This window comes from Osmerus eperlanus, chromosome 22, assembly GCF_963692335.1.
Source record: "Osmerus eperlanus chromosome 22, fOsmEpe2.1, whole genome shotgun sequence".
In the NCBI taxonomy this organism is placed as follows: Eukaryota; Metazoa; Chordata; class Actinopteri; order Osmeriformes; family Osmeridae; genus Osmerus; species Osmerus eperlanus.
Genome location: NC_085039.1, coordinates 8,248,008 through 8,271,148, shown reverse-complemented (window position 1 = coordinate 8,271,148; position 23,141 = coordinate 8,248,008). Strand labels below are relative to the sequence as shown.

Here is a 23,141-nt window from a genome sequence, read left to right as displayed (position 1 = left end):
CAATGTTGGCTGCTCCTCATCCCATTCAAAGAGAAGCTTTGGTTCGAGCCCATTCACAGCCACGGTTTAACGCAGGAAATTCATCATGTTTCTAAAGCCTGTATGTTATTGTACAGTGGCGCTGGCCCTCCTAACGATCAGGAAACATATGGCACAGATGTCAGTTGATACAAACCTGTTTCCATATTGACATATGAAAGTGACTCCCCATGACGTGCAACCATTTTTGAACACAGGGATGTTTGACAGTTTTGATAGCATCTACAGATGTCTGCGTGTGTCTGTGTATTTTTACGCCATTTTTTGTACTATATGTGACACTGGATTCGTGATAGTTTCTGACAAAGGTCAAAGGTTCGAACCTTCCTTGGATTCCCTCCAGGAGCCAAATAATACAACTGAGGCAGAAGCTATAGCAGGATTAACAAGAACGAGAATGGAGAAAAGTCAGTTCGAGCATGTCCAAGAATACCCTTGCTATTGCTCAAGGGTTACACAGGATGATATGGGAGAATAGGCATGTGGAATGAAATTCTAATTAGGGATGAATCCCTTTTCGACCCGAGGTGTCAGGATATCAAGCATTACTCACTTGAAGAAGAGTGATGGTTTATGAAGACTTATCCTATTGTTCATCAACAGGAATGTTTTTTATTGCCTGTAAATGTTCCTAGACTGAGTGTGGGTTTAACACTCAGTCTAGATTAAAACCCCTGCATATCGCTAAAAAGTGTTTATAGACGCCCTCTGGATATTGCCTGTTAAACTGATCGACGTGAATAATAATTTTAGTTGTGTGCACCTTGCGCTCACAACGTTTATGGGAATTATGTTTAGCAGGTTGCTTTGTTTCTAATTCGAACAATCGCAGATCGCCCTGCAAATTTGTCTTTGAGCACCACCATGTGGCGTTATTATAGAATCATTTTTTTGTGTGCATTACGTAGTTTGCTTTGGAGAATCGTTTGGTGTGTCAGCACCTGGAATTGCAAAGTGTCACTTTACCTTGATAAATTGACATTTTAGGCATTCTTAGCATACATATTTCAACAGGAAACTAGGGCATATGCTACAAGGTAAGAGAAGGAGGTTTGTTGCATGGCAAAATCATATTTTTAATGTTTTTGAATGATCTTTAGACAAGGATCCTGGTATAATAATAACAACACATTTTGGTCTGGCAATATCAATATGAGATAAATAAATAAAACGATATTAAGGTTATGTCATATTTATTTTCTGCCTTTCTTTCATCCATATTAATCATTCCATTTTGACAGTGCACATTTTATAACTATAGGTTCACTCCAGGTCATTTGGTTTACTCTGCAGAATCACATTTACTGTTGAATCTGTGGCAAGTAGGATCTTTCATTTGTCTAAAATAATGGACTATTTTTAAATACCGACAATGCTCTTATTTTTAACATATTTGATTGACAGCAGGCCAACAGCTTTGGGCACGTTGCCTATAAGAAGAGCCGTTCTCTTCCTTCATTTTAAGGACTCCTCCTTTGTAAAAGTCCTCTCCCGCTGGGTGATATTAACCACTCATTCGTGCCTATGGAGCCAAACCATGTCGTCTTCAGGCCAGCTCTTATTTTGACATCGAGACGAGACTCATACAATGCTTAGTCATGGTGACTTACAGCTTTCCACCGATCGTGTGTGGTGTTCAGACAGCGACAGAAGAACGGACTGGAGCTTTGTGAGTTTCGCTTCTGTAAATGTATAGCTGGTTTTAAATGTAATGTGCTGTTTTACTAATTTTCCAGTTAATCCGCGACATAACATTTATTGAAAGGAATAAAGCCCAAAGGCTACTGAGCCCGCTTTGTCAACATTTTGTTCTCGATCGACTCCAAACCACTTAGCCTACCATATGCGACGCCAGTTTTTGCTATCTAAACGGTCGCTGTCAATTTGCTGTTAATAATCGATTTGATATTTGTTTGACGTAGCCTACGATAAAACCGCACTGCTTTTCGCCTTTTCGAGTGTTGTATAATTGCTATGCATGTTGCATGCCAATACTTGTTAAGTACGGTTTTTGTAACCAATACATCAAATAATGCATAGTCTATTGGATTCGAGAAGTAATCAGCCCTTGGGCGATATCTGGAATTGGCTGGATGTGATAAACTGCGAATCCAGCTCATTCTCGGTTTACATAAGGACTGGTCTCACTTCTGGGTCATGTTTTGGTACAGACAGTTCCATTGTCGCTCCCCACCTCTACAGATTTAAGAGCAAACTAACAGCCACTGATGAGGGCACTCTGCGTAGGCAACCTAGTGTAAATGGGGTGCACAGAAAGTTAATGGATGTAGAATATTTAGTCTTTGAAGAGAATGGAAAGTCGCGTGTCGGTTTTAGTCTACGATGCTGCCGTTTCACGTGAACATGTATAAAAACAATGCAGTGAGAGTTTGGCTCGATAAGCGCAACTCTTGAGCAAAAGCGGGGAGCAGAGATTTGTGTCTAAGAGTTGTCTATGTCCGTTTTAAACTGCAGCAAGACAGGTCTATTTATTTTCACACGTCGGATAGGAACAAGGTTTTCATCACAGCGTGTAAAGTAAGATCAACATTTGGCGCGGAAAAAGTATGCTATCAACTTTAGACCGGGGATTTTAGGCCCGCAAGTTGGCAATTGTCTCCATGAGTGAGCGGGTACAGTACACTGTAAATAGTCTTCGAGTTGAGCAACATGTTTTTCCCTGAAATGTTTTTTCCCCCAGAAACTTGGAAGTGTTAAGTCTATCATAGAAAAGAAAGAGGAGGTTACAGGACACTATATTGCAACATTGCCCCATGTGTGTATGATTAGCCTACGTTTTCTTATATCAAAGGTGGCTCTGTGGTGTCGAGATGGATTCAAGCTGAACACCTTTTTTTTTTGGTTTCACTTTTGTGAATATTATAGGCTATACGACCTACTATTTGAATAATAAAGTACTATCACTAGCTGTAGCAATTCAGTCTGTTTTCTTATCAGAACTTCGGGTAATGATTACATGCACAATGTACAGGTCCTGTTATATAACTCGGAATATCTGCTGTAAAAAAAATTGTTGCTCAGTTACTGTGTTAGGTGAGGCAGTAGTGACTGTTACTTTGCTGAGAGACACACACAGAGGGACTAGTCTTTAAGCCTAAGGAATAACACCGACATGGTTAATCAGCTTTTGTTGATGTTGCTATTTTCTGTGTGTATGCCATGCGCGTGTGTCTGTGCAGTGGGAGTTGTTCTGGCTGTAGTGCATACCGTATTGCTTTCCTTCCTCCTTCCAAGTCACAGGACAGGGACGAAACACTCGCCATGCTGACCCGTTAGAAATACTCTCCTAATTTAAGTCACCCCGTCTTTCACTGACTGCGTCACTTGTGCCACAGTCTCGGCTATCTCTTTCACCCTGCCCACATTCCCGTGTGAGTTGGGTATCGGGGGGTGACGCTCAACTCGATGAATAATGCCGGAGCCTTGTTCATAACAACGCATAGCTCACGGCCCCTTGCACATTTGAAAGAAGTGGATAGGCTTTCGTAAGTCCTGGGACATTATCTGCGTGTTTCCCCGTGCTTACGAGCAATTCAAACCTCTCATCGTAACAGTAAAAACGTGCATAGTAATTGTTGTTGCGATCGGGAAAGGTGAAAGGTCATGATGCCCTCGAGCAGATTCACAGTGACTAAGAGAAAACCCGGCGATGAGGATTCACAGCCTGGGTGTGACAGTTGGATGAACGCACAGTATCCGTTTCTTAGTGGACTTTTGAACCGACTGAATGCTTTGAGTTGTTCCAGAACTTTCCCCCTTGCTGACTCACAGGTCTTCCATGGAACTTAGTCACAGGACACATCTGAAATGAGCTGTGAAGAGCCTGTAGTCTCGGCGCACCTGTATGCCCGCCTTTACCGTTATGTCAAGAATATATGATTACATAACCTTTGTTTAAGCCCCTCTCTTTTTGTCTCGCTCTGTTTTTGTGTTGCAGGTACTCAGCTAATCCTACTGCTTTCCATTAAACACACCAGTGCAAACTGGTTCCAAAGCTTCCAAAATTCCAAAGCTGGAAGTGACTTCTAGGAAATCCAGCATAGCGACCCTGCCTCATTCCTTCGGACCTCTTGCGAAACCTCCCTCGAATGCGGCTTCTCTCTCTCAGCAGAGTTTATTCCCGTCTCCTCTCAGATCTTGGCAAAGCCGGAGCCTAAAAGAAGTCTTAATTAATACTGCTATTAAAATGCGGTACTAAATTTATTCCCCCCCACCCGCTCCTTCAAGCAGAAAATCAATATGTCATTTTAACCTGCCATTGCATATTCCTTACTAGCTGAAACGTGTCCCTGTGGATACCTAATTCCTCTGAACGACTCAGGACCTATGATCAGTGTTTTGTTTTTTTACACATCTGACTGCTTCAGGTTTTTCCCCTGTTGCTAAAGTAAACACTTGTGGTCAAACAAACTAACTATATGATTTCCTAAGGTCCTGTCACACCTGCTCTATTATTCCTGCCCAGAAGACCTCTCGGTATCTTTTAATTTCTCTTGTTCTCCTTTGCACGGTTTTCCCGATTTCATAAGACGAAGGTTTGCCCTTAGACAGAGCGAGGGGGGCAGCGGAAATTCCAAAACACAAAACAATTTAATGATGCAGTAAATCCAATTGCAGCTCTGGCCATGTTGTAGCACACAAACAACCATGACTGGCAGTTAACACCACAGGTTTTTTTACCGTTGACTTTTGAACCCCAATGTTACACCATGGCTGGACTTGTGAGATAAGTTGGACTCCAAACAAAAACCCCTCGGACTTTCATAGCTTTTTCATCGTTTTTTTTGGTTAGTTTGAACCTTTTCCCCCTACATTTGCCCTTTGCCACCCGGCGAGCAAGGATATGCCTGTCAACGCGACCCGCGGTTGTTGAGGACGCGCAAACGGGAGAAGGGGAAATGACGGAGAGCATGACCGAGTGCAAGGCGCTGGTGACGCCGTCGACGCGCAACGGCCACCGGGTCTTCAGCTACACGCTGGAGAGCCACACGGCGGCCGCTTTCGCCATCATGAACGAGCTGCGGACGGACGGGCAGCTGTGCGACGTGACGCTGCACGTGCGCTACAATGACCTGGACGCCGTGGACTTCGTGGCCCACAAGGTGGTGCTGGCCTCGTCCTCGCCCGTGTTCCGCGCCATGTTCACCAACGGGCTGAAGGAGTGCGGGATGGAGGTGGTGCCCATCGAGGGGATCCACCCTCGGGTGAGTTCTCTGCTCGCTCCGCCGCTCTCGACACGTATGAAAACAAAAACAAAACACACAATAGTAAGACAAGAATAATAACAACAAGAATAATAGTAAAAAGAAAAGGGAAACGGGACAGTGATGGTGTGCTAGCCAGGAGCTGGGTGCCAAGGTGAAGGGCTCCGAGCCAAGTACAATAGAACAGCTAGACGGAGTAGAGAACTGAAGTCGGCAGGCCCCCAGCCCTTTCTCCTCATTAGAACAAGGAGCCACATGTGACTGTTGGGAAGATATGGCGTCTGTTCGATATGATTATAGAGTAAGTTCAACGTAGGAACTTTAAAGGCCATTAAATGGTCGGTAGAGAGGATAATAGAGAGGATAATTCAATACTCCAATTCAATAATCCAAAAAAGAGGAAGGCCGTTTGCCTCATTGTAACCGAGTCGTTTACACACCGGGGGAGGGGGGACTGGTAATGATTCGACTGTGTGCTTGATAAATGGACTTGAATTATCAGTTTGACCTCATTAATCAAGCATTTGCACGGGGCTGCATGTTTTTTTGCACAGATGGGCTGGAGCGGTAGCCAACATGCACGTGCACACACATACACACACACACACACACACACACTTCCCTCTGACTCAGCAGATTGGGATCTGCGCCTTAGTGTTCCCCCCCACCCTCACACACACACACAGCGTGTTGGCGTGCTAACCACCGTACTTTGACTAATGAATGTGTGATCACTGCTCCAACTGCCAACTGATAAGGCCTACCTCAGTGATATACTGTAGTGGAGTACCCCAGAACTGGTTCACTAAATCAGATGACCTGGTTCAATCAGTTTTATGATCAGAACAGAGTCCCCTCTTTTTAACAAATGTAATGGGCAGATCAACGCCTCCTCTGTATCTTTTGTTCTCTTATCGGTCTCAGATTTCCATATCTCTCTCCTCTTTTCCACTTCATCCTCCCTCTCTCACCCTACTTTCCCCCCTCCTATTTCCTCGCCGTCTACCCTCCACTCAACCGTCCTGCCTTTGCCCACGCCCTTTCACCAGGTGATGGAACGGCTGATCGAGTTTGCCTACACTGCCAGCATCTCCGTGGGGGAGAAGTGTGTGATCCATGTGATGAACGGCGCGGTCATGTACCAGATCGACAGCGTGGTCAAGGCCTGCTGCGACTTCCTGGTCCAGCAGCTGGACCCCAGCAACGCCATCGGCATCGCCAACTTCGCCGAGCAGATCGGCTGCACCGAGCTGCACCAGAAAGCCCGCGAGTACATCTACATGAACTTCAGCCAGGTCGGTGAAGCGCGCGCCTGTACGCCGTGACGCGTAGACGGGGCTAGCTCGTGTGACGCGTAGACGGGGCTAGCTCGTGTGATGCGTAGACGGGGCTAGCTCGTGTGACGCGTAGACGGGGCTAGCTCGTGTGACGCGTAGACGGGGCTAGCTCGTGTGACGCGCAGGAACGGCGCAACGTGTTCCCCTTTGCTGTCGGCCTCGGGTCCGAATAACTTCCTCCGCCTCAAAGTTCGTTCCAAAGTCGGCGGGGACGGATCGTCCCATCTTCTCGTCCAGTAGGGTTTTTTAGAAGGAGGCCGTAAAGCGTAAAAGTTGAAAGAAGTGAGGAGTGTCCACGTTTCATCAAATTAAGTGAGCCTGTGGTGAGCTCTCTGATAGTGGTTTGGCTAAACTGCTACCTAACCACCCCCTGTTTTTGATTCTTAACACGGGCACAATGACACGCTTAGTCAGGGGAACAAATGAGTAAAGGCCAGATGCAATGCCCTTGTTGTCTTTGTTTGACATGAAGGATGAATCGATCTTGTTCCTGAAACTCACCGTCGAAACTAATCTTTGTGTGTTATCACTGTAACCCACTGCTGGCCTATTGCAGTGTTATAAAGATTAGCCTGTGCCACTCCATAATCAGTCCTTGTTTGAGTTCCTTATAACTGCTAAGTCCTTTCCCTAAGTTGACTCACCGTATTTGGTCAAGTCCTGCCAAATAGCACTCATGCCAGGGGTGAAAGCTGCAAGTCAGCAAGTTTCAGTCGTTCTATTGTGGTTGTCGACTAAAGAAAGTTTAGTCTGTCTTTTCCTCTCGGAGCTTTGGTGTTCAGTGACATGGTGTTTGTGCGCTGCGGTGTTTGTTCGGTGAGTCATGGTGGTGAAGGTGTGTAGGCCGCTGTGGGTTTGTGTTTTCTGTCTCAGGCTCGCATATCTTTCCCGTTAGTCAGACTGAAATGAGGGGCGTACCGTCCTAGGTTCTCACTCAAATAGGTACACACACACGACTCTTCATTCTTAGTCATCAGGGAAGGCCTTGAAATGTCACTGATAAGATTTCCCAAAGAGATTACAGCACGCAGCAGTCTGTAAACTGGTTGAGCCGAGTGCCAACACCAAAATATATCTATCTTTTTTTGACGTTTCTGACCCCTAGGTGGCGACGCAGGAGGAGTTCTTCAACCTGTCCCACTGCCAGCTGGTGACCCTCATCAGCCGCGACGAGCTCAACGTCCGCTGCGAGTCCGAGGTCTTCCAGGCCTGCGTGGCGTGGGTGCGCTACGACCACGAGAACCGCAAGCCTTTCGTCCAGGCGCTGCTCCAGGCGGTCCGCTGCCACTCCCTCACCCCCCACTTCCTCCAGGCCCAGCTGCAGTCCCTGGAGTGGGACCCGCAGTGCAAGGACTACCTGGCCCAGATCTTCCAGGACCTCACCCTCCACAAGCCCACCAAACTCATCCCCTGCCGGACCCCCAAGGTCCCCCAGCTCATCTACACGGCCGGGGGCTACTTCCGCCAGTCGCTCAGCTACCTGGAGGCCTACAACCCCTGCACGGGGGCCTGGCTGAGGCTGGCCGACCTCCAGGTGCCCCGGAGCGGCCTGGCGGCCTGCGTGATCAGCGGGCTCTGCTACGCCGTCGGGGGGAGGAACAACGCCCCCGACGGGAACATGGACTCCAACACCTTGGACTGCTACAACCCCATGAACAACCGCTGGCTGCCGTGCGCCCCCATGAGCGTGCCGCGCAACCGCATCGGGGTGGGCGTGATCGACCGGATGATCTACGCGGTGGGCGGGTCCCACGGGTGCTACCATCACAACAGCGTGGAGAGGTGAGCGAAGGGAGGGGGGGGGGGGGAAATCAGGTGGTTTCGGTGAAGGAGGCGGGGTTGCTGCTCGAAATGTGTCCTTTGTTTACGTTCGGGAAGGGTGGTTGTTTTTTTTTTTCAGTACCTTCCAGCATCTATAGTGCCAGTAAATCTCTTCATAAGGTTTAATGCCACAATAAGATTGGTTTTGTATTTGGAAGTGCATTGTGTAGTAGCTTTTTTTTCTTCTTGGGAACAATCAAGTAGTTTGAGACGTTGAACTACAGTTACCCGTCCGAGGTACAGCCAACTATTGTTACAATGCCACCCTCGTTTTATTTGAGGAAGTACGTTTCAAATTATCTGGGAAGTAAGATTGCAGTACACAACAGGCCGCAGTACACCAACATACACCAGGAAGAAGCTCCTCTGAATGAAATCATCGCTTGTTCCCCACACGCCCACAGACGCTTTGAATTGTTACAGAAGTGCATGTAATGGATAGGATACAGGATAAACCAGTCTGTATGGAACAGGGCTGATGAGTGTTTATACAAAAACCTCCATGACTATCCTCCCATCCACTGAACGAGTGTGTGTGCAACCCCCCACCCCCCCGCAGATATGACCCCGACAGAGACCAGTGGAACCTGGTGGCCCCCATGCTGACGCGGCGCATCGGCGTGGGCGTGGCCGTCATCAACCGGCTGCTGTACGCCGTCGGGGGCTTCGACGGGACCAACCGTCTCAGCTCGTCGGAATGCTACAACCCCGAGAGGGACGAGTGGAACACCAAGGCCTCCATGAACACCGTGCGCTCCGGAGCAGGTGAGGGGGAGGGAGGGAGGAGGGGGGGGGGGGGGGGGGACGCGTCAGACCGCCGGGCCTCCTGTCTGAGCCGAGTCCACGTGACGTCTAACCGATCGTAACGCTCTAGACCAGTGGTTCTCCACCCTGGTCCTCAAGTACCCCACTGCTCTAGACTAGAGAACAGACCAGCTAAACGGGTAACCAGGCAGGCTGCTGTAGACATCACTTGTCATGTCAGTGGCAGCGCTGTCATCACTCTCATTTGAAGTTCCTGGTACACATGCGTACAGAAGGTGTGACTCGAGAGTCATAGGCCCCCAAGTTGACGACAGACTATGTCCTGTGGAACTGTGACTGCAGGAATAAGACACCAATGTGTAAATTGCTAAATAAATTTCATTTACTGCCAACTCACTGTACAGTCACCTCTGTGCAGCGTGACCCCTGAACTCCATAAAGACCCCCATTCCTCTCCCCCCTCCCCAGGCGTTTGCGCCCTGGGGAACCGCATTTACGTGATGGGCGGCTATGACGGCACCAACCAGCTGAACACGGTGGAGCGCTACGACGTGGAGACGGACACCTGGACCTTCGCCGCCTCCATGAGGCACCGCCGGAGCGCTCTGGGCGTCACCACGCTGCACGGACGCATCTACGTCCTGGGTCGGTGTCTGGCGGCGATACTCCGTGTTGTCGGTGGGGTGGGGTGAGGTAGTGGGTAGTGGGCAGGCAACTGTTCCGCTCCCAGGCCGAACGGAAATGTGGAGACTTACTCAATCGTCCGTCAAAAATAAGTTGCCTTTGTTAGAAATCTCGTTTCTAATGTAAAGAAATCCTCTACTTCCCTGTATGAAACACGTAACACTATTTATAACTCCTATCATGTGACATGTAACTATATTTAGCCTCAGCCCTGCACGGTCTGAAGACATTGCACTGAGCTGTTCTTTCCGTGTCCACAGGCGGCTACGACGGGGACACCTTCCTGGACAGCGTGGAATGCTACGAGCCCGAAACGGACACGTGGTCCGAGGTGACGCGCATGACGTCGGGGAGGAGCGGCGTGGGCGTGGCCGTCACCATGGAGCCCTGCCAAAAAGAGTGCCAGGTGCCCAATAGTAACTGCGGCGCCTCGTCTTCCTACTCGTGCGGGGACTCCTCTCATCACATGACGAGGCACGGCGGGTCCTTCGGAAAGGGGACTTGACCCTGCCCCCTCCCCCAAGGCTTTCATACGAAAGTAACCCCTTGCAGAGATCTCAATAAATGTATGATTAGTTTCTGATTCGAGAGCGTTTGATTCACTCTGCTCCGACTCGCATGTTCAGGCGTAGAAATAGCCATGTTCAATCTATTTCTACGCTACTCGCCTCCGACTGGAGCAACATCCCCTTTTGGACCAATGTCTCCCAGGTTCAACCAATGGGAGAGAAGGGCTGAATATTCAAATGGACACTGACAAAGCATCCAGGGGTTCTTTTTTTTTTTCTACTTCAAGACCAGCCTGTGCAGACCAACCAAATCTAAGGGGGGCATGGGGGGGGTGGGGGGGGTTGAAAACAGTTACGCATTTGTCAGTATCAGAAACCTGGGAGGATTTCCACAATGCAAAAAGTGCCATTAGCATGTCTCTGGGCATGACCTTTTTATCATCAGTATACGTAACTCCTGTGCGATACCGTAAGAGAGAAGACACAAAATGGTGGCACTTGGACGCTCGCGGGCTGGTGATGTGCTTTTACAGTAGTTTACAGTCCATGTCCTATTCTCCCCTTCCTGAGCCCCAACTCATAGCTCATGTAGAAACACCCGCTCCATCGTCCGAACATCCCCTAACCCCTGGCTACTCGGTTGCTAAGCGGTTATCAAAGCATTTGGTTGGTGTTATCACCATGGCAAATACATTGGCCTGTTATAAGCCAATGGTCACATTTGCCTATCCGATCTGTTTTATATCTACATTACCTGGAAATGGCTTAAGGGGATAGGATCACACCATTAATTGGAGCATATAGAACCTTGGCGAGTCCAGTTAACCTTCAAGATGACAAATGTGTCAATAAGCATGGCAACACTACACATAGTCAAATCTCAGAACTCTCCCTGCTGTTACCATTGTGTTTTACATGCATCCTGCCTTTCCCCAGATCACAAGTGACCATTATTATCCTGTAGAGTATTTTTGGAGGATGAAATGGCGAGAACTAATCTGTGTAAGGAAATGTATTTGTAAACAGTGGTTTAAGCTACAAGATTTTTTTTTTCTTTTTTTTCTTTTTTTTTTTTAATAAGGTTTTGTACATTTGTACATGATATTCCACAGGATTCTTGTACATAATTCAAGAGCTCAGTTTTCTATTTATTTTGTTCCGGTCCTCCTTGTCTTGTCATTTGTTTCAACTGACTACATCTTTGTACTGAAATTGAACTCGTGTTATTTTGTGTCTTGCTAACCAGCATGCGTTGTAATTGGGGATGCCTATGAATGCTACATTTAAAAGTTTGTAAAAAATTTACTTAAGTTTCAAAGGGACTTATTTTCTCGTCTGTAGTTTGAAATGAAAAAATAATAGGATATTTAAAGACTGCTTTGTACATTTTTCAGCCAACAATGCCTGTACAAAAATACACATTGTATATTAATAAAGTTTATGTTTATTGTACTGCCATGTTGTCTTTTTTCTCAATTGTGACATGTTGCATAACCAGATCCTTTCTTTTTATTTTTTATTTCGCTTTTTTTGGAGCCAATAAATCATTCACACATCAAGCATGGCTTAAAGGTCCCATGACATTAACATTTCACTTTAGGAGGTTATTTAACATTAATGAGTTCCCCTAGCCTGCCTTTGGTCCCCAAGTGGCTAGAAATGTTGATAGGTGTAAACCAAGCCCTGGGTATTCTTCTCCGCCTTTGAGAAAATAAAAGCTCAAATGCTCCGATTTGAAAATGTTCCTCTAATGTCTCATTTCTTTGCTTTGCCCGCCCAGAGAATTTGGCCTGCCAAGGAGAAAATGAGTTACGACCATGCTAACAGGATATTGTTTTTTCCTCGAGAGACATGGCTTGCAAACGAGTTAGCCCCGCCTCTCTCCTCCGCATTTAAAGCTACAGACACAGAAAGGGCACCTGCCAAAGCTCATTGTGGGACTGCTCGTAGTGGCTGTAATTCTGCACCAAGGCTGAATTTCAGGAAAGAGACTTCAGATCCAGTATTAGGGGACCACTAAGGCCTATATAAAAGCATACAAAAACAACATGCCATGGGACCTTTAACTTCATATTTAACTATCATTTTGAGAAACTTGGTTGAGCGGCATATCCTATGTGCATTTGATTTGTGTAGCAATACAATAGCCACTAGATGGCGCAAAAGGCTCAGAATTATATCTCGCTTGTTCATAATATTGACACTGACAGTTCGACTCAAGTACAAATGTTGATCTAGTGCAAATGTCCCTGTTTCCTAAACCCCATTACTGCTAACTGTATACTTTAATCTACATTACAATGTTTTTATATTGGCATGTTTCAAATGTTAAGACTACTATTAGGCCTGTTGTAAACCCGTTTTAATATATTAGGCTATCCATAACAGCTGCTGTTGACACTTTGCATAAAGTTGATGAATCCGGCAATGGAATGTGAAGTGGCTTGTTCAAGCTAACTGTAGGAACTGTTCCACAGTTTCTGTCAGCTTGTCTGTAGGCTACACCACACAGGTATATCTATTGACAACTTAGGCCTAATTCATCACATTTGTACTTAATTCACCGGGTCCGGTAGCCTTTAGCCGGCATAATCAGTATTCAGATAAGGGACGATTGCGCGGACAGGTAGTTTGGTAGGCTATTTGTTTTCTGAGGGGATAGGTGTGGACTACTGAGCTGCGCAAGTTAGTAGGCTAGTTGTTCATAAGAACAACTACCCCCCCCCCCCCCCCCCCCGGCGTCGCACAAACTTGCTTCAAAGAATGGATTTACGCTCCTAGCACTTTTTAAGAAAGTTCGGGGACTTCACCTGCAGATGCAGCAAGAGCGCAGGTAATTTCGCGCCTTTAAGATTACTTTTGGATGTTTACATGTGCATATGCTTCACAGGTTACATCTAACAGAGGTCCATATGCTTTCATTTACCATAGGCTATAGCTTAAGCCTACTGTATGTAAAATTCGTGACCCTAACGTAAAAATGAAAGAAATAGGCTAGCCTAGATGGTTTCACAATCGCTACTCATATATCCTTGCAGGATTTATTGGCATATGTCTGTTTATGATTAAATATTTTATAACATAGGGATACGTGAGGGATGTGTCACGAGTAAGTCGTATTTCCTCAAAGACAATTGGGGCAAAGAAAACACTTAACATAGGCCAATAGCCTACATAAATAAAACCTATGTCACAAATTATTTGCACTTAATTTAGGCGTTCTTAGCTCATATGACAGACAGCCTGAAATAACAGAGAAACATGAAAGAGAATGAATAAGTCTATTGTGAAATGTTTCAGCGCACCTCCAATGTTGGCTTACCCAGCACCCTATTAGATTACCTCAACTGTATGGCCTGTTCAACGGGGTCCTTTCTTTTTGTTTGGTCGGTTAAACTGGTTCATCCACTTTGTTTTATAGTATCTGCCAACAAGCAATTTCTCACTGGAATACAGGGTTCAGGATGATCCCAGTGACTGAGTTCAGGAACTTTGCCTCAGATCAGAATCCCCGCTATCGGGTTCTGAAGCCATGGTGGGATGTGTTTTCAGAGTACCTGTGCATTTCCATGCTCATGATTGGAGTCTTTGGATGTACCTTACAGGTGAGGCGAAATCTCAGCAACAAATTATAATTTCTAGTTTTACTAGATTGTGATACTATGTGTGAATGCCACAAATAGAATAAAGCAAATATTTAACCAATATTTTTGTTGCACGTTCACATTCTCAGAACAATTGCATATGCAGGCAAAGAGCACATGGGATATACCCAGTGAAACTGTTGCAACAATAAGTGTAGCACATTTACAGGGTCAAATGTTTACCTTAAATGTGTAACTTTAAAAGTATAGTACACATTTTACCTTAAATACCTTATACTTTAACTAATATAACATATTTGTCCTTGATGACAACCTTCAGGTCTAAATCTTGAATCCCATACCACAATGTTCTTATCTAACCTCCAAGTTAGAGTAAACAGTAACAATGTAACCTCAATGAACCTGCCTTAATCCAAAATTGGCCCAAACCCCAAACACTAGTTGAGTATTTAAGATGGTGTCTTGCCTGCCCGAGTTCAACAGAGTGTCAACCAAAACAGAAATGTGATATAACGGTGATATCATATCTGACAACCTCTCCCTCTTTTGCCCATAGCTTACACAGGAGAAGATCTCCTGCCTCCCCAGCCACTTGTCCAGCCCCACCCCTGAGGCCATTGACTGTAGCTATATCCGTGGGTACCGGGAGAATGAGACACAGGAGCACACTCACGTCGCACCCCAAAGCGCTATAATCCGCGAGGTATCTGGACGCAAGAACAACCTGGATATTCACCAGTACGTGTTCGTCAATCACTACTGCTACGAGCGGGCAGTCCACTGGTACGGCAAGTACTTCCCTTACCTGGTGGTCATCCACACCATGATCTTCATGGTGGCCAGCAGCTTCTGGTTCAAGTTCCCTGGGACATCGTCCAAGATCGAGCTCTTCGTCACCATCCTCGGGAAGTGTTTCGACTCGCCCTGGACCACCCGAGCGCTCAGCGAGGTGTCGGAGGAGCGCGGCGAGGAGAACATGGTCATCTGGAGGAAGAACACCATGTCAAAGTCACCCGACAAGTCGTTGACGGAGGAGGAGACAGTCGGGCTTCTTCAACGGTCTTCCTCGGTGAAATCCAACCCAGAGAAGGTTAACCCGGAACCACAACCAGACGCTTCTCTGCTAGACAAGAAGGAAGGGGAGCAGGCCAAGGCTCTGTTTGAGAAGGTCAAGAAGTTCAGGACTCACGTGGAGGAGGCAGACCTCCTTTACTTGATGTATGTGCTTCAGACATCCATCAAGGTCTTCCAGTTTCTCTTGATCACCATCTATAGCGCTGTCCTGGTGCCCAACATCGAGATAATAGTTCAGTGCTTGGTTCCTCCAGATTTGACTGGATTTGATATCTTCTGCTGTAACCACAATAAAGCCCATATCTTTTCCAAGCTAGCCTACTGCTATATCTGCTTTGTCGGTGTCTACGGACTTCTATGCATCTATAAGCTCTATTGGCTCTTTCATCGACCCCTTAAGGAGTACTCTTTTGAACATGTCAGACTAGAGACGGGCATCAACGACATTCCGGACGTGAAAAACGACTTTGCGTTCCTGTTGCACCTCAGCGATCAATATGATGCCCTTTACTCCAAACGCTTTGCCGTCTTTCTATCAGAAGTCAGCGAAAGCCGGCTTCGCCAGGTCAACCTCAACCATGAGTGGACTGCCAAGAAGCTCCGCACCCGTCTTGCCCGGAACGCGAGCAACCGTCTTGAACTCCACCTCTTAATGCTACCGGGGCTTCCGGAAACTATTTTCGAGGTTGCCGAGGTGGAATCCCTGAAACTCGAACTCTTGACAAATGTCACTATTTCCTCCAATGTGGTTCAGTTAGGTAATCTCCAGGAGCTAGCGCTGATCCATTGTCCTGCTAAGCTCCAGTTAACCGCCCTGAACCACCTGAAGGAGCAACTGAAGGTTCTCCGACTGGCCATTGAGAGTCTGGAGCAGGTGCCCATGTGGATGTACACCCTCCAGAGCCTGGAGGAGCTGCACCTGAGTGGACCCCTGACCAACGAGGTCTCCCGCAGCGCCTCGCTCGATTCCCTCCGAGAGCTCAAAGCTCTTCGAGTCCTCACCTTCCGCAGCCACCTCATCAAGATCCCGCCCAGTGTGGCGGACGTGGCGTCGCAGCTCCACAAGCTCGCCATCTACAACGAAGGCTGCAGACTCCAAGCCTTCAGCAGTCTAAAGAAACTGAACAACCTGGCCTCCTTGGAGCTGGTGGCCTGCGAGCTTGAGCGCATCCCCAGCGCTGTATTCAGCCTGTCCAGCCTGCAGGAGCTGGACCTGAGGGAGAACAAGCTGACCACCGTCGAGGAGATCCTCAGCCTGCAGCATTGCCGACGCCTCGTGACACTGCGCCTTTGGCACAACAGCATCAGCTACATACCCGAGCACATCAGCAAGCTGCGCTCCCTCGAGGTGTTGGATGTCAGCTGGAACAAGCTCTACAAGGTGCCCTCCAGGCTCTTCTACTGTACCAAGCTCAGGCACCTAGACCTCTCCCACAACCAGCTCACCTCCCTCCCCCCCGAAGTGGGCATCCTCCAGAGCCTACAGTACCTCTCAGCGTCTTTTAACTCCCTAGAGTCCCTTCCGGAAGAACTCTTCTCCTGCAAAAGGCTTAAGACCTTGGCCTTGGGAAACAACCGCCTGCACTCTCTGAGTCCCAGGGTGGCCAACTTGGCCCAGCTTGTTCGCCTGGAGCTCAAAGGAAATCGCCTGGAGTCTTTGCCCCAGGAGATTGGAGACTGCCCATTACTCAAGCTCATTGCTGTGGTGGTTGAAGAAAACTTAGTTGATTTGCTACCCTCAGATATACGAAGTAGGATGACTAACAGTTGAGGGATGGACAGGATGGATTGAAAGTGAATGCTGACATTGGGAGGTGTGTGGAATACTGTGTTCCTCTTCTTGGTTTTTGAAGACTTCCAAACCAGAAGGACAAATGGGATGAAGCAACATCAAAGACATTTATAGTATGAGAGGAGAAGTGAAGAACTGTACTTAAGAAGGGCTTTCTTAAATGCTTTTGGCACATCAGCAGAACAATCTTAAGCAAAAAAAAAACATTGCAACCTCCGTTAACTATAACACTTTGATCATTGTTAAAACAACACTACTGTCTGAGTTTTTCAAATACGTGTGGTACAATACACTGAAACAGAATATGTTTAACAGGCCTGACAACACAGGTCATTAACCTTTTATGAAATCAAAAGGACAGAGTGACGTGGAGAGGATCCCAGATATGGACACAGAAGTACATTTGGATTCAGTATTGTCTTGTCCTCCTTAGCTATGCCATTTGTAATATTAGAGGAATCCTATTTCTGAGTGCCTTCTGGATGGATCATTATCAACTTCTAACAAAGGCTGTAAGACAAAACTAAAACATGCTGTTGAACAGGTTTTTAGCTGAATGCTATCCAAATAATTATCTTTGGTGTTCGACCACTTGACATGTCTGTTAACTTAGGGTCATTACTTTTATTAGCATGAAACTTGACTGCAACTTGACCAAATTCGAATTAGAGAATAGTACAACATTAGTGTGTCCTTTCTGTAGTATTGCATCACATTAATAACTGTGGCTTGTCACAGCTGACACGTCAATCACATATTAAGCAATACAGACTGATATCATCACATGAAACTTCCTTATTCCTTTCTTTTTGCAGTGGCATTGTTTTTTACTACCTCATCTGCAAAGCAGTCAACCAGTGATACTACAGACTAACTGAAAAGGGCTTGATTTCAAGACAATGCTTGCTACTACTACTATCAGTAATAATGTTTTAGAACAAGATGAGTCCATTTGACAGTTTTTGAGGTCCAACTTTGTACTTTTCAACAGCAGTAGGATCACTGTCGATAGTGATAAAGAAACAGCACAGCAGTATACCTGTCTTGTGTGTGTGTATATACATGTCTGTGTATGTGTGTGTATATATGCATGTCTATGTATGTGGGTGTATGGCTGCATTTTTATGAGATTATTGAAACACAGGATCTTTCATGCAAAGTTCTTGTTCTAAATGCAAATCCCGTGATTCACGTGTGTTGTAGAAATATTTGCCTGGCTGTCATCCGCCCCAACCCACCCACGCATAGAGCCATCACAAATTTGCTGCCATTGTGTTCCTCCTCTCTCTACAGCAACAGGCACAGTAGAACTTGAGGGTGGAGTCTTGTCCTGACTTGTGTCTCCATAACAAGGGATTACATCTGTTGTATAAAAGACGTATCCCTTTCATACCCAAAGGCACACAGGCCTGGCCTTAACACATGCACACACCATTAGGAAACCTACCCAAACGAGAATCTAAAAGTGAGGGGGAAACTGAAATAGGGTGGAGCAAGGGAGGAACAGAGAGAGAGTGAGTGGAAATTTCCTAAGGTGCACAGCCGGGTCTGTCACACCAGTGCGCGTGGCCGCGGTATGCACGCACACACAGGCATTCCTCTCTCTGGCAATCATTGCCTCTCCTCTCCCTTTTAGTCTGTCTTAGTGTCAGTTTCAGGGTGGCAATTGGGTTCACTCCAAGCATTACAGAAATAGGAATCGACGTAACTCAATCAGGAAGTGATAATGAAGACATTAGGCTACATAAACTCTATAGGCTACATAGTTCTTTTTCAATTGGTCCAAATAGATTTAGGGTATTTAGAGGGGTACCATCTTATCCACTACTCTAATTGTCCCTTGGAAGTGCAGAGAACTGCACTTCCAACTTTATGCATTGACTTGAGTCAATGCATAAACTTGAGACAGGCTTCCTTTCGGGGTTATAGCTAATGGACTTTCGTGATTCTGAAGTGAATTGATAAGAGCTTTTTAAGTCTGGGATTTTGTATCCACTGTTCTCTTGGGTTCCCTGATGCGACTCACTAGTTAGTTTATAAATCAAAGAGTGACATAAGACCCACGGGCACCCACTGGTTTCATGACCCCCCCAAGTCCCTTCCCTTTAAACTTTTAGAGAAACATTCATTCAAAAGGGTGGGGTTAATATATCCATTAAATTACTTCTGAAGGGTGATTGTATTGCTTCTACTAAACACAATGTATAAGCATGGGATCCAACATTAATGTTCAGCAAATTGTATTATTTTGGATCTTTGCCGTATACAAAACCAATTCAGTAGTGGTTTACAGATGTCATTTATTGTCACTTGTGATAATATTATCTCACCGCTCTCAATATATACAGTATGTTGGGAACTGTAGTTAATAAACGATATGTTTCGCAATGTAACAGCATATACTTTTAAGCCACTATCTTAAAGAAGATAATTTTTTGTTTTAAAGTGTAATTGTTGGCAAGAACTTGAAATTGCCCAATTTATGTTTCGATGTAATTTGCACTTTGTACCTTAATCTTTCAGTCTCATTTTGGTGTGATATTTTTATCATTTTTTCCTGGAAGACCATATGCAAATGAACATTCAGCCTTAGCCACTGGTTGCACAATCAACATGCAGGCTAGGTGGGAAATATGAGTGTGCTTTTAACACAGGAACTACAATTCCCACTAACAAATTGAAAAACAGCATGGTGTTCAGGACAATAGGTTTCCCGTCATGATTCAGAGCTTGTATATAAACTATTTATGTCAGTAATATGTATGTGTGTGTGTGTGTGTCCATACCAGTCCTGCTATGTAGCTCAGGATCTGAGCATGTTTGTAGGTTTGGCCATCGTTATCTATACTGATTTATTGGCAAACCCTTGTTTGCCAAGGGTTAGAACAGAACCAGGCTCCCAAGTCTCAGTGAAATAGACTATTCAAGCATTGAGGTGAAAAGTATGTGAAAAGAATTTCTGGGGTTCTGAATCTCAAAATAGAGCTTTGAATTCACTTCTTTCTACCTAACAAATACACTGTTATATCAGTTTGAGCTCAGAGCTCGAAAGTATATTTTCTGATTATAGTAACCCCATAACTAATGGTAAACGTGTAATATTAAAAGTAAGAAGTGTCAGATGGCTGAGCGGTGAGGGAGTCGGGCTAGTAATCTGAAGGTTTCCAGTTCGATTCCCGGCCGTGTCAATTGACGTTGTGTCCTTGGGCAAGGCACTTCACCCTACTTGCTTCGGGGGGAATGTCCCTGTACTTACTGTAAGTCGCTCTGGATAAGAGCGTCTGCTAAATGACTAAATGTAAAAGTAAGAAGGGGATAACATGAGTCCTTCAGGATGTGTCAGGTGAAACTCGAGTCCTGGTGTCTGAAGCGAACAAAAGCCAACTGTTCTGCTCCTGTACTGTTTCTGGAGCCAACTAGATGATCAGACCTCGACTGTTTCACTATTCAGATAGCTGACCTTACGGTGTTTAACCCCATCAGTGCATTCCTTCGCCAAGTCATTAGAAATGCCCTTGTGGAATCCCCTTGGGATTGAACACCATGTGCCTAATGTGTTGAATGAAGGATACAATGGACAATGCTTGCTCTGGTTGGGTTGCTACTGTACCCAGATGCAAGCTTAGAGCTTTAAAACTTAGAGCCTTTAGAGCAGGGCAGTAGGCAACCCTGGTCCCCAGGTGCCACTGTCCTGGATGTTTTAGATGTTTCCCTGCTCCAACACACCTGATTCAAATGAATGGGTTGTTATCAAGCTCTGTGAAAGCCAGGTAATGACCATTCATTTGAATCAGGTGTGCTGGGGCAGGGAAACATCTAAAACAAGCAGGACAGTGGCACCTGGGGACCAGGGTTGCCTACCCCTGCTTTAGAGGAAGCATTCAGCATGACACTATGTCCTGGAATTCATAGCCACATCCGAGTAAACGTATGATTAAAGTGTCTAGGTCAAGTCTGAGAAAACTAAACAGTTATTTAAGAGATGTTTAAAGAGCACCTGTAATTGGAAAATCTTTATCACCAGACTGGATCAACATTATCTGGTGTACTGGCAACCTCTTGTGGTCACTGCGATTCCCACACAGTGTGAATGGTATAGGAAGACTATAGGTTTGTTTGGCATAATCAGTGATACTAACTGGCATTGTGAAAGATTCCGAAGTGCACAGCATATTTTCAATCGGATTCTAAATCGAAGAAAAAACATATATAAATGTTAAGTTAAACACTTTATTTTGTGATTCTGTCTTCCAATATAAAGTGAGTCAATATGTTTTAGTTTTGCATGTATTTCTATGAATAACATTTCACAATAAATGTAGCTGTTTACAAAATATTATTTCCATAAATAAATAGATTAATTAAAAATTCAAAATACAGCTAAAAAAGACAAATACAACAATGCAAAGCGCAATCATCATGGTACACCACGTCAAAATTCATAAAGTCAAAGTCAGAAAGTACTAAAGTTACAAATATCAACAAGTAAATTTCCTCCACAAATGAGGAAGAATATAATACAAAATCGAAAAGAAAAAATATAAAAGTGTGCACTCCCCATTCACAGGGAAAATCTAAGGTGCCTAAATTGCACTGTGCAAAAACAGGTGTCCAAAGGTCCACCAATTACTGATTCCGATAAGCTGCCAAGACAAAAAAAACGGTCGGCCGATTCCACAACAGCCATGACCCATAACTACAATCATCCCTCACAGCAATAAATTCAAGTTACCAGGGTTGAGAGGAGAGTGGGTTGGGTTGAGAGGAGTGGGTTGGGTTGAGAGGAGAGTGGGTTGGGTTGGGTTGAAAGTGGGTTGGGTTGAAAGTGGGTTGGGTTGAGAGGAGAGTGGGTTGGGTTGGGTTGAGAGTGGGTTGGATTGGGTTGAGAGTGGGTTGGGTTGGGAGGAGAGTGGGTTGGGTTGGGTTGAGAGTGGGTTGGATTGGGTTGAGAGTGGGTTGGGTTGGGAGGAGAGGAGAGTGGGTTGAGAGGAGAGGAGAGTGGGTTGGGTTGAGAGGAGAGTGGGTTGGGTGGATGGGGGCAGGGGTTGGAAGTCCGACTCCTGTCCCACAGAAACACTACAGCCTACTACCCCTATAGGAGGTGTTGGTGGGGAGTAAGACTGAAAGCCACAGGATTCCAACTGCCTTTCCAGCAGTTCCACAACGTCGGCTGTACACGATTCTCGCGCCACATCCAACGCAGTGCGTCCGCTGGTGTTGGTGTGTTTGAGGTTGGAGCGTGGAGCCAGGAACTCCACCACATCCAGGAAGCCTTCTCGAATGGCTATGTGGATGGGCAGGGCACCACTCTGATCTGGTGTATTGACGGAGGCACCGAACTCCACCAAGACTCGGAGCGTGTCCAGAAATCCGGTGCGCGCCGCGTCATGCGCTGGTGTCACTCCTTGGCGGTCCTGAATGTTTGGGTCTGCTCCGTGCTCCAGTAGTAAATTGGCAATGGTGACGTTGCCCATCATCATCACCTGACATGGAGAACAGAGAAATTGAAGATCAGGTTCCAGTTATTAATACTATATGGATAAAGGGACAGACACAACTTAGATATGTGAGACCTGCAGAAATGCTCAAGAAGTAGACTGACCTTTTGTATAACAGAGAATGATAGGTCTCTACATTAATAATTTAAGATTACAAGAACATTTATATACAGGAAATGCATGTAAAATTATCAAATAACGACAGATTACCTGTAAAGCGGTCTTGTCAAATTCATTGACAGTATCGGGGTGCACTCTGCATTCCTCCAGCATCCTTCGGACCTCACTCGTGTCCCCCCTTGCTGCCGCAGTCGTCAAACTCCTGCCCGCATCATACTGACTGAGGACCATTGTGGATGGCTGTCTTTTCTCCCTGTAACAAAGGGACATAAAGATTGTTAAATAGTTGTGAGGCAAGGTGGGGAAATTGTTAGTTTCTTTGGTGAATTCATAGTAAGTTCCGGTTTACGTAGCCTAGTCTGGTTAGCTAGCTAGGCTGAGATAACAAGTCAAGTGCTAGCTATCCACAGACCGCTGGCTATAGAAATACCTAACATAGTCTCGCTAGCTAGGCTAGCTCTACCATTTGTTTACAGGAAGGACTCGGAATAAACCAATTAATGTCTACTTCAAAGTGTTTATTGACTTGCGTCGAGTAGATAGCTAGTGCTAATGCTAGCCATCTAGAAAAAGGCAATCTAGTAGAAAGGAAAAGGAAACCAATACAAAAGTTGTAGGAAGGGTGCATTCTTTGGCTAACTTAATGCTAAATAACTCTAGAATGTATGGAAC

General features: G+C 45.8%; 3 protein-coding genes across 3 annotated transcripts; 2 read left to right on the top strand and 1 right to left on the bottom strand.

Annotated features, from left to right (window-relative positions):
* Positions 1–1,550: 1,550 nt before the first annotated feature.
* On the top strand, positions 1,551–11,832 carry keap1b (kelch-like ECH-associated protein 1b). The gene is made up of 7 exons (XM_062448370.1): positions 1,551–1,708; positions 3,998–5,264; positions 6,314–6,559; positions 7,707–8,383; positions 8,982–9,187; positions 9,656–9,832; positions 10,132–11,832. Exons 2-7 carry the CDS (start codon positions 4,959–4,961, stop codon positions 10,374–10,376), a joined length of 1,857 nt encoding a protein of 618 aa, XP_062304354.1. The 5' UTR covers positions 1,551–1,708; positions 3,998–4,958; the 3' UTR covers positions 10,377–11,832.
* A 1,254-nt stretch (positions 11,833–13,086) lies between these two features.
* Positions 13,087–19,608, top strand: si:zfos-323e3.4 (volume-regulated anion channel subunit LRRC8E). Its single transcript, XM_062448348.1, has 3 exons — positions 13,087–13,213; positions 13,837–13,985; positions 14,542–19,608. The coding sequence occupies exons 2-3, from the start codon at positions 13,845–13,847 to the stop codon at positions 16,828–16,830; spliced, it is 2,430 nt and encodes an 809-aa protein (XP_062304332.1). The 5' UTR covers positions 13,087–13,213; positions 13,837–13,844; the 3' UTR covers positions 16,831–19,608.
* Positions 19,609–21,560: 1,952 nt separating this feature from the next.
* Positions 21,561–23,076, bottom strand: cdkn2d (cyclin-dependent kinase inhibitor 2D (p19, inhibits CDK4)). The gene is made up of 2 exons (XM_062448894.1): positions 22,560–23,076; positions 21,561–22,334 (listed from the first exon to the last, which is right to left on the bottom strand). Exons 1-2 carry the CDS (start codon positions 22,737–22,739, stop codon positions 21,561–21,563), a joined length of 954 nt encoding a protein of 317 aa, XP_062304878.1. The 5' UTR covers positions 22,740–23,076.
* Positions 23,077–23,141: the final 65 nt, after the last annotated feature.

Excerpts from the sequence above, each read along its gene's own strand:
- keap1b (XM_062448370.1), top strand. The coding sequence starts at position 4,959 with ATGACGGAGAGCATGACCGAGTGCAAGGCGCTGGTGACGCCGTCGACG. Across the intron at positions 8,384-8,981 it reads CATCACAACAGCGTGGAGAG|ATATGACCCCGACAGAGACC; the intron begins GTGAGCGAAGGG and ends ACCCCCCCGCAG. Across the intron at positions 9,833-10,131 it reads CGGACGCATCTACGTCCTGG|GCGGCTACGACGGGGACACC; the intron begins GTCGGTGTCTGG and ends CCGTGTCCACAG.
- si:zfos-323e3.4 (XM_062448348.1), top strand. The coding sequence starts at position 13,845 with ATGATCCCAGTGACTGAGTTCAGGAACTTTGCCTCAGATCAGAATCCC. Across the intron at positions 13,986-14,541 it reads TCTTTGGATGTACCTTACAG|CTTACACAGGAGAAGATCTC; the intron begins GTGAGGCGAAAT and ends TTTTGCCCATAG.
- cdkn2d (XM_062448894.1), bottom strand. The coding sequence starts at position 22,739 with ATGTCCCTTTGTTACAGGGAGAAAAGACAGCCATCCACAATGGTCCTC. Across the intron at positions 22,335-22,559 it reads TTGACAAGACCGCTTTACAG|GTGATGATGATGGGCAACGT; the intron begins GTAATCTGTCGT and ends TCTCCATGTCAG.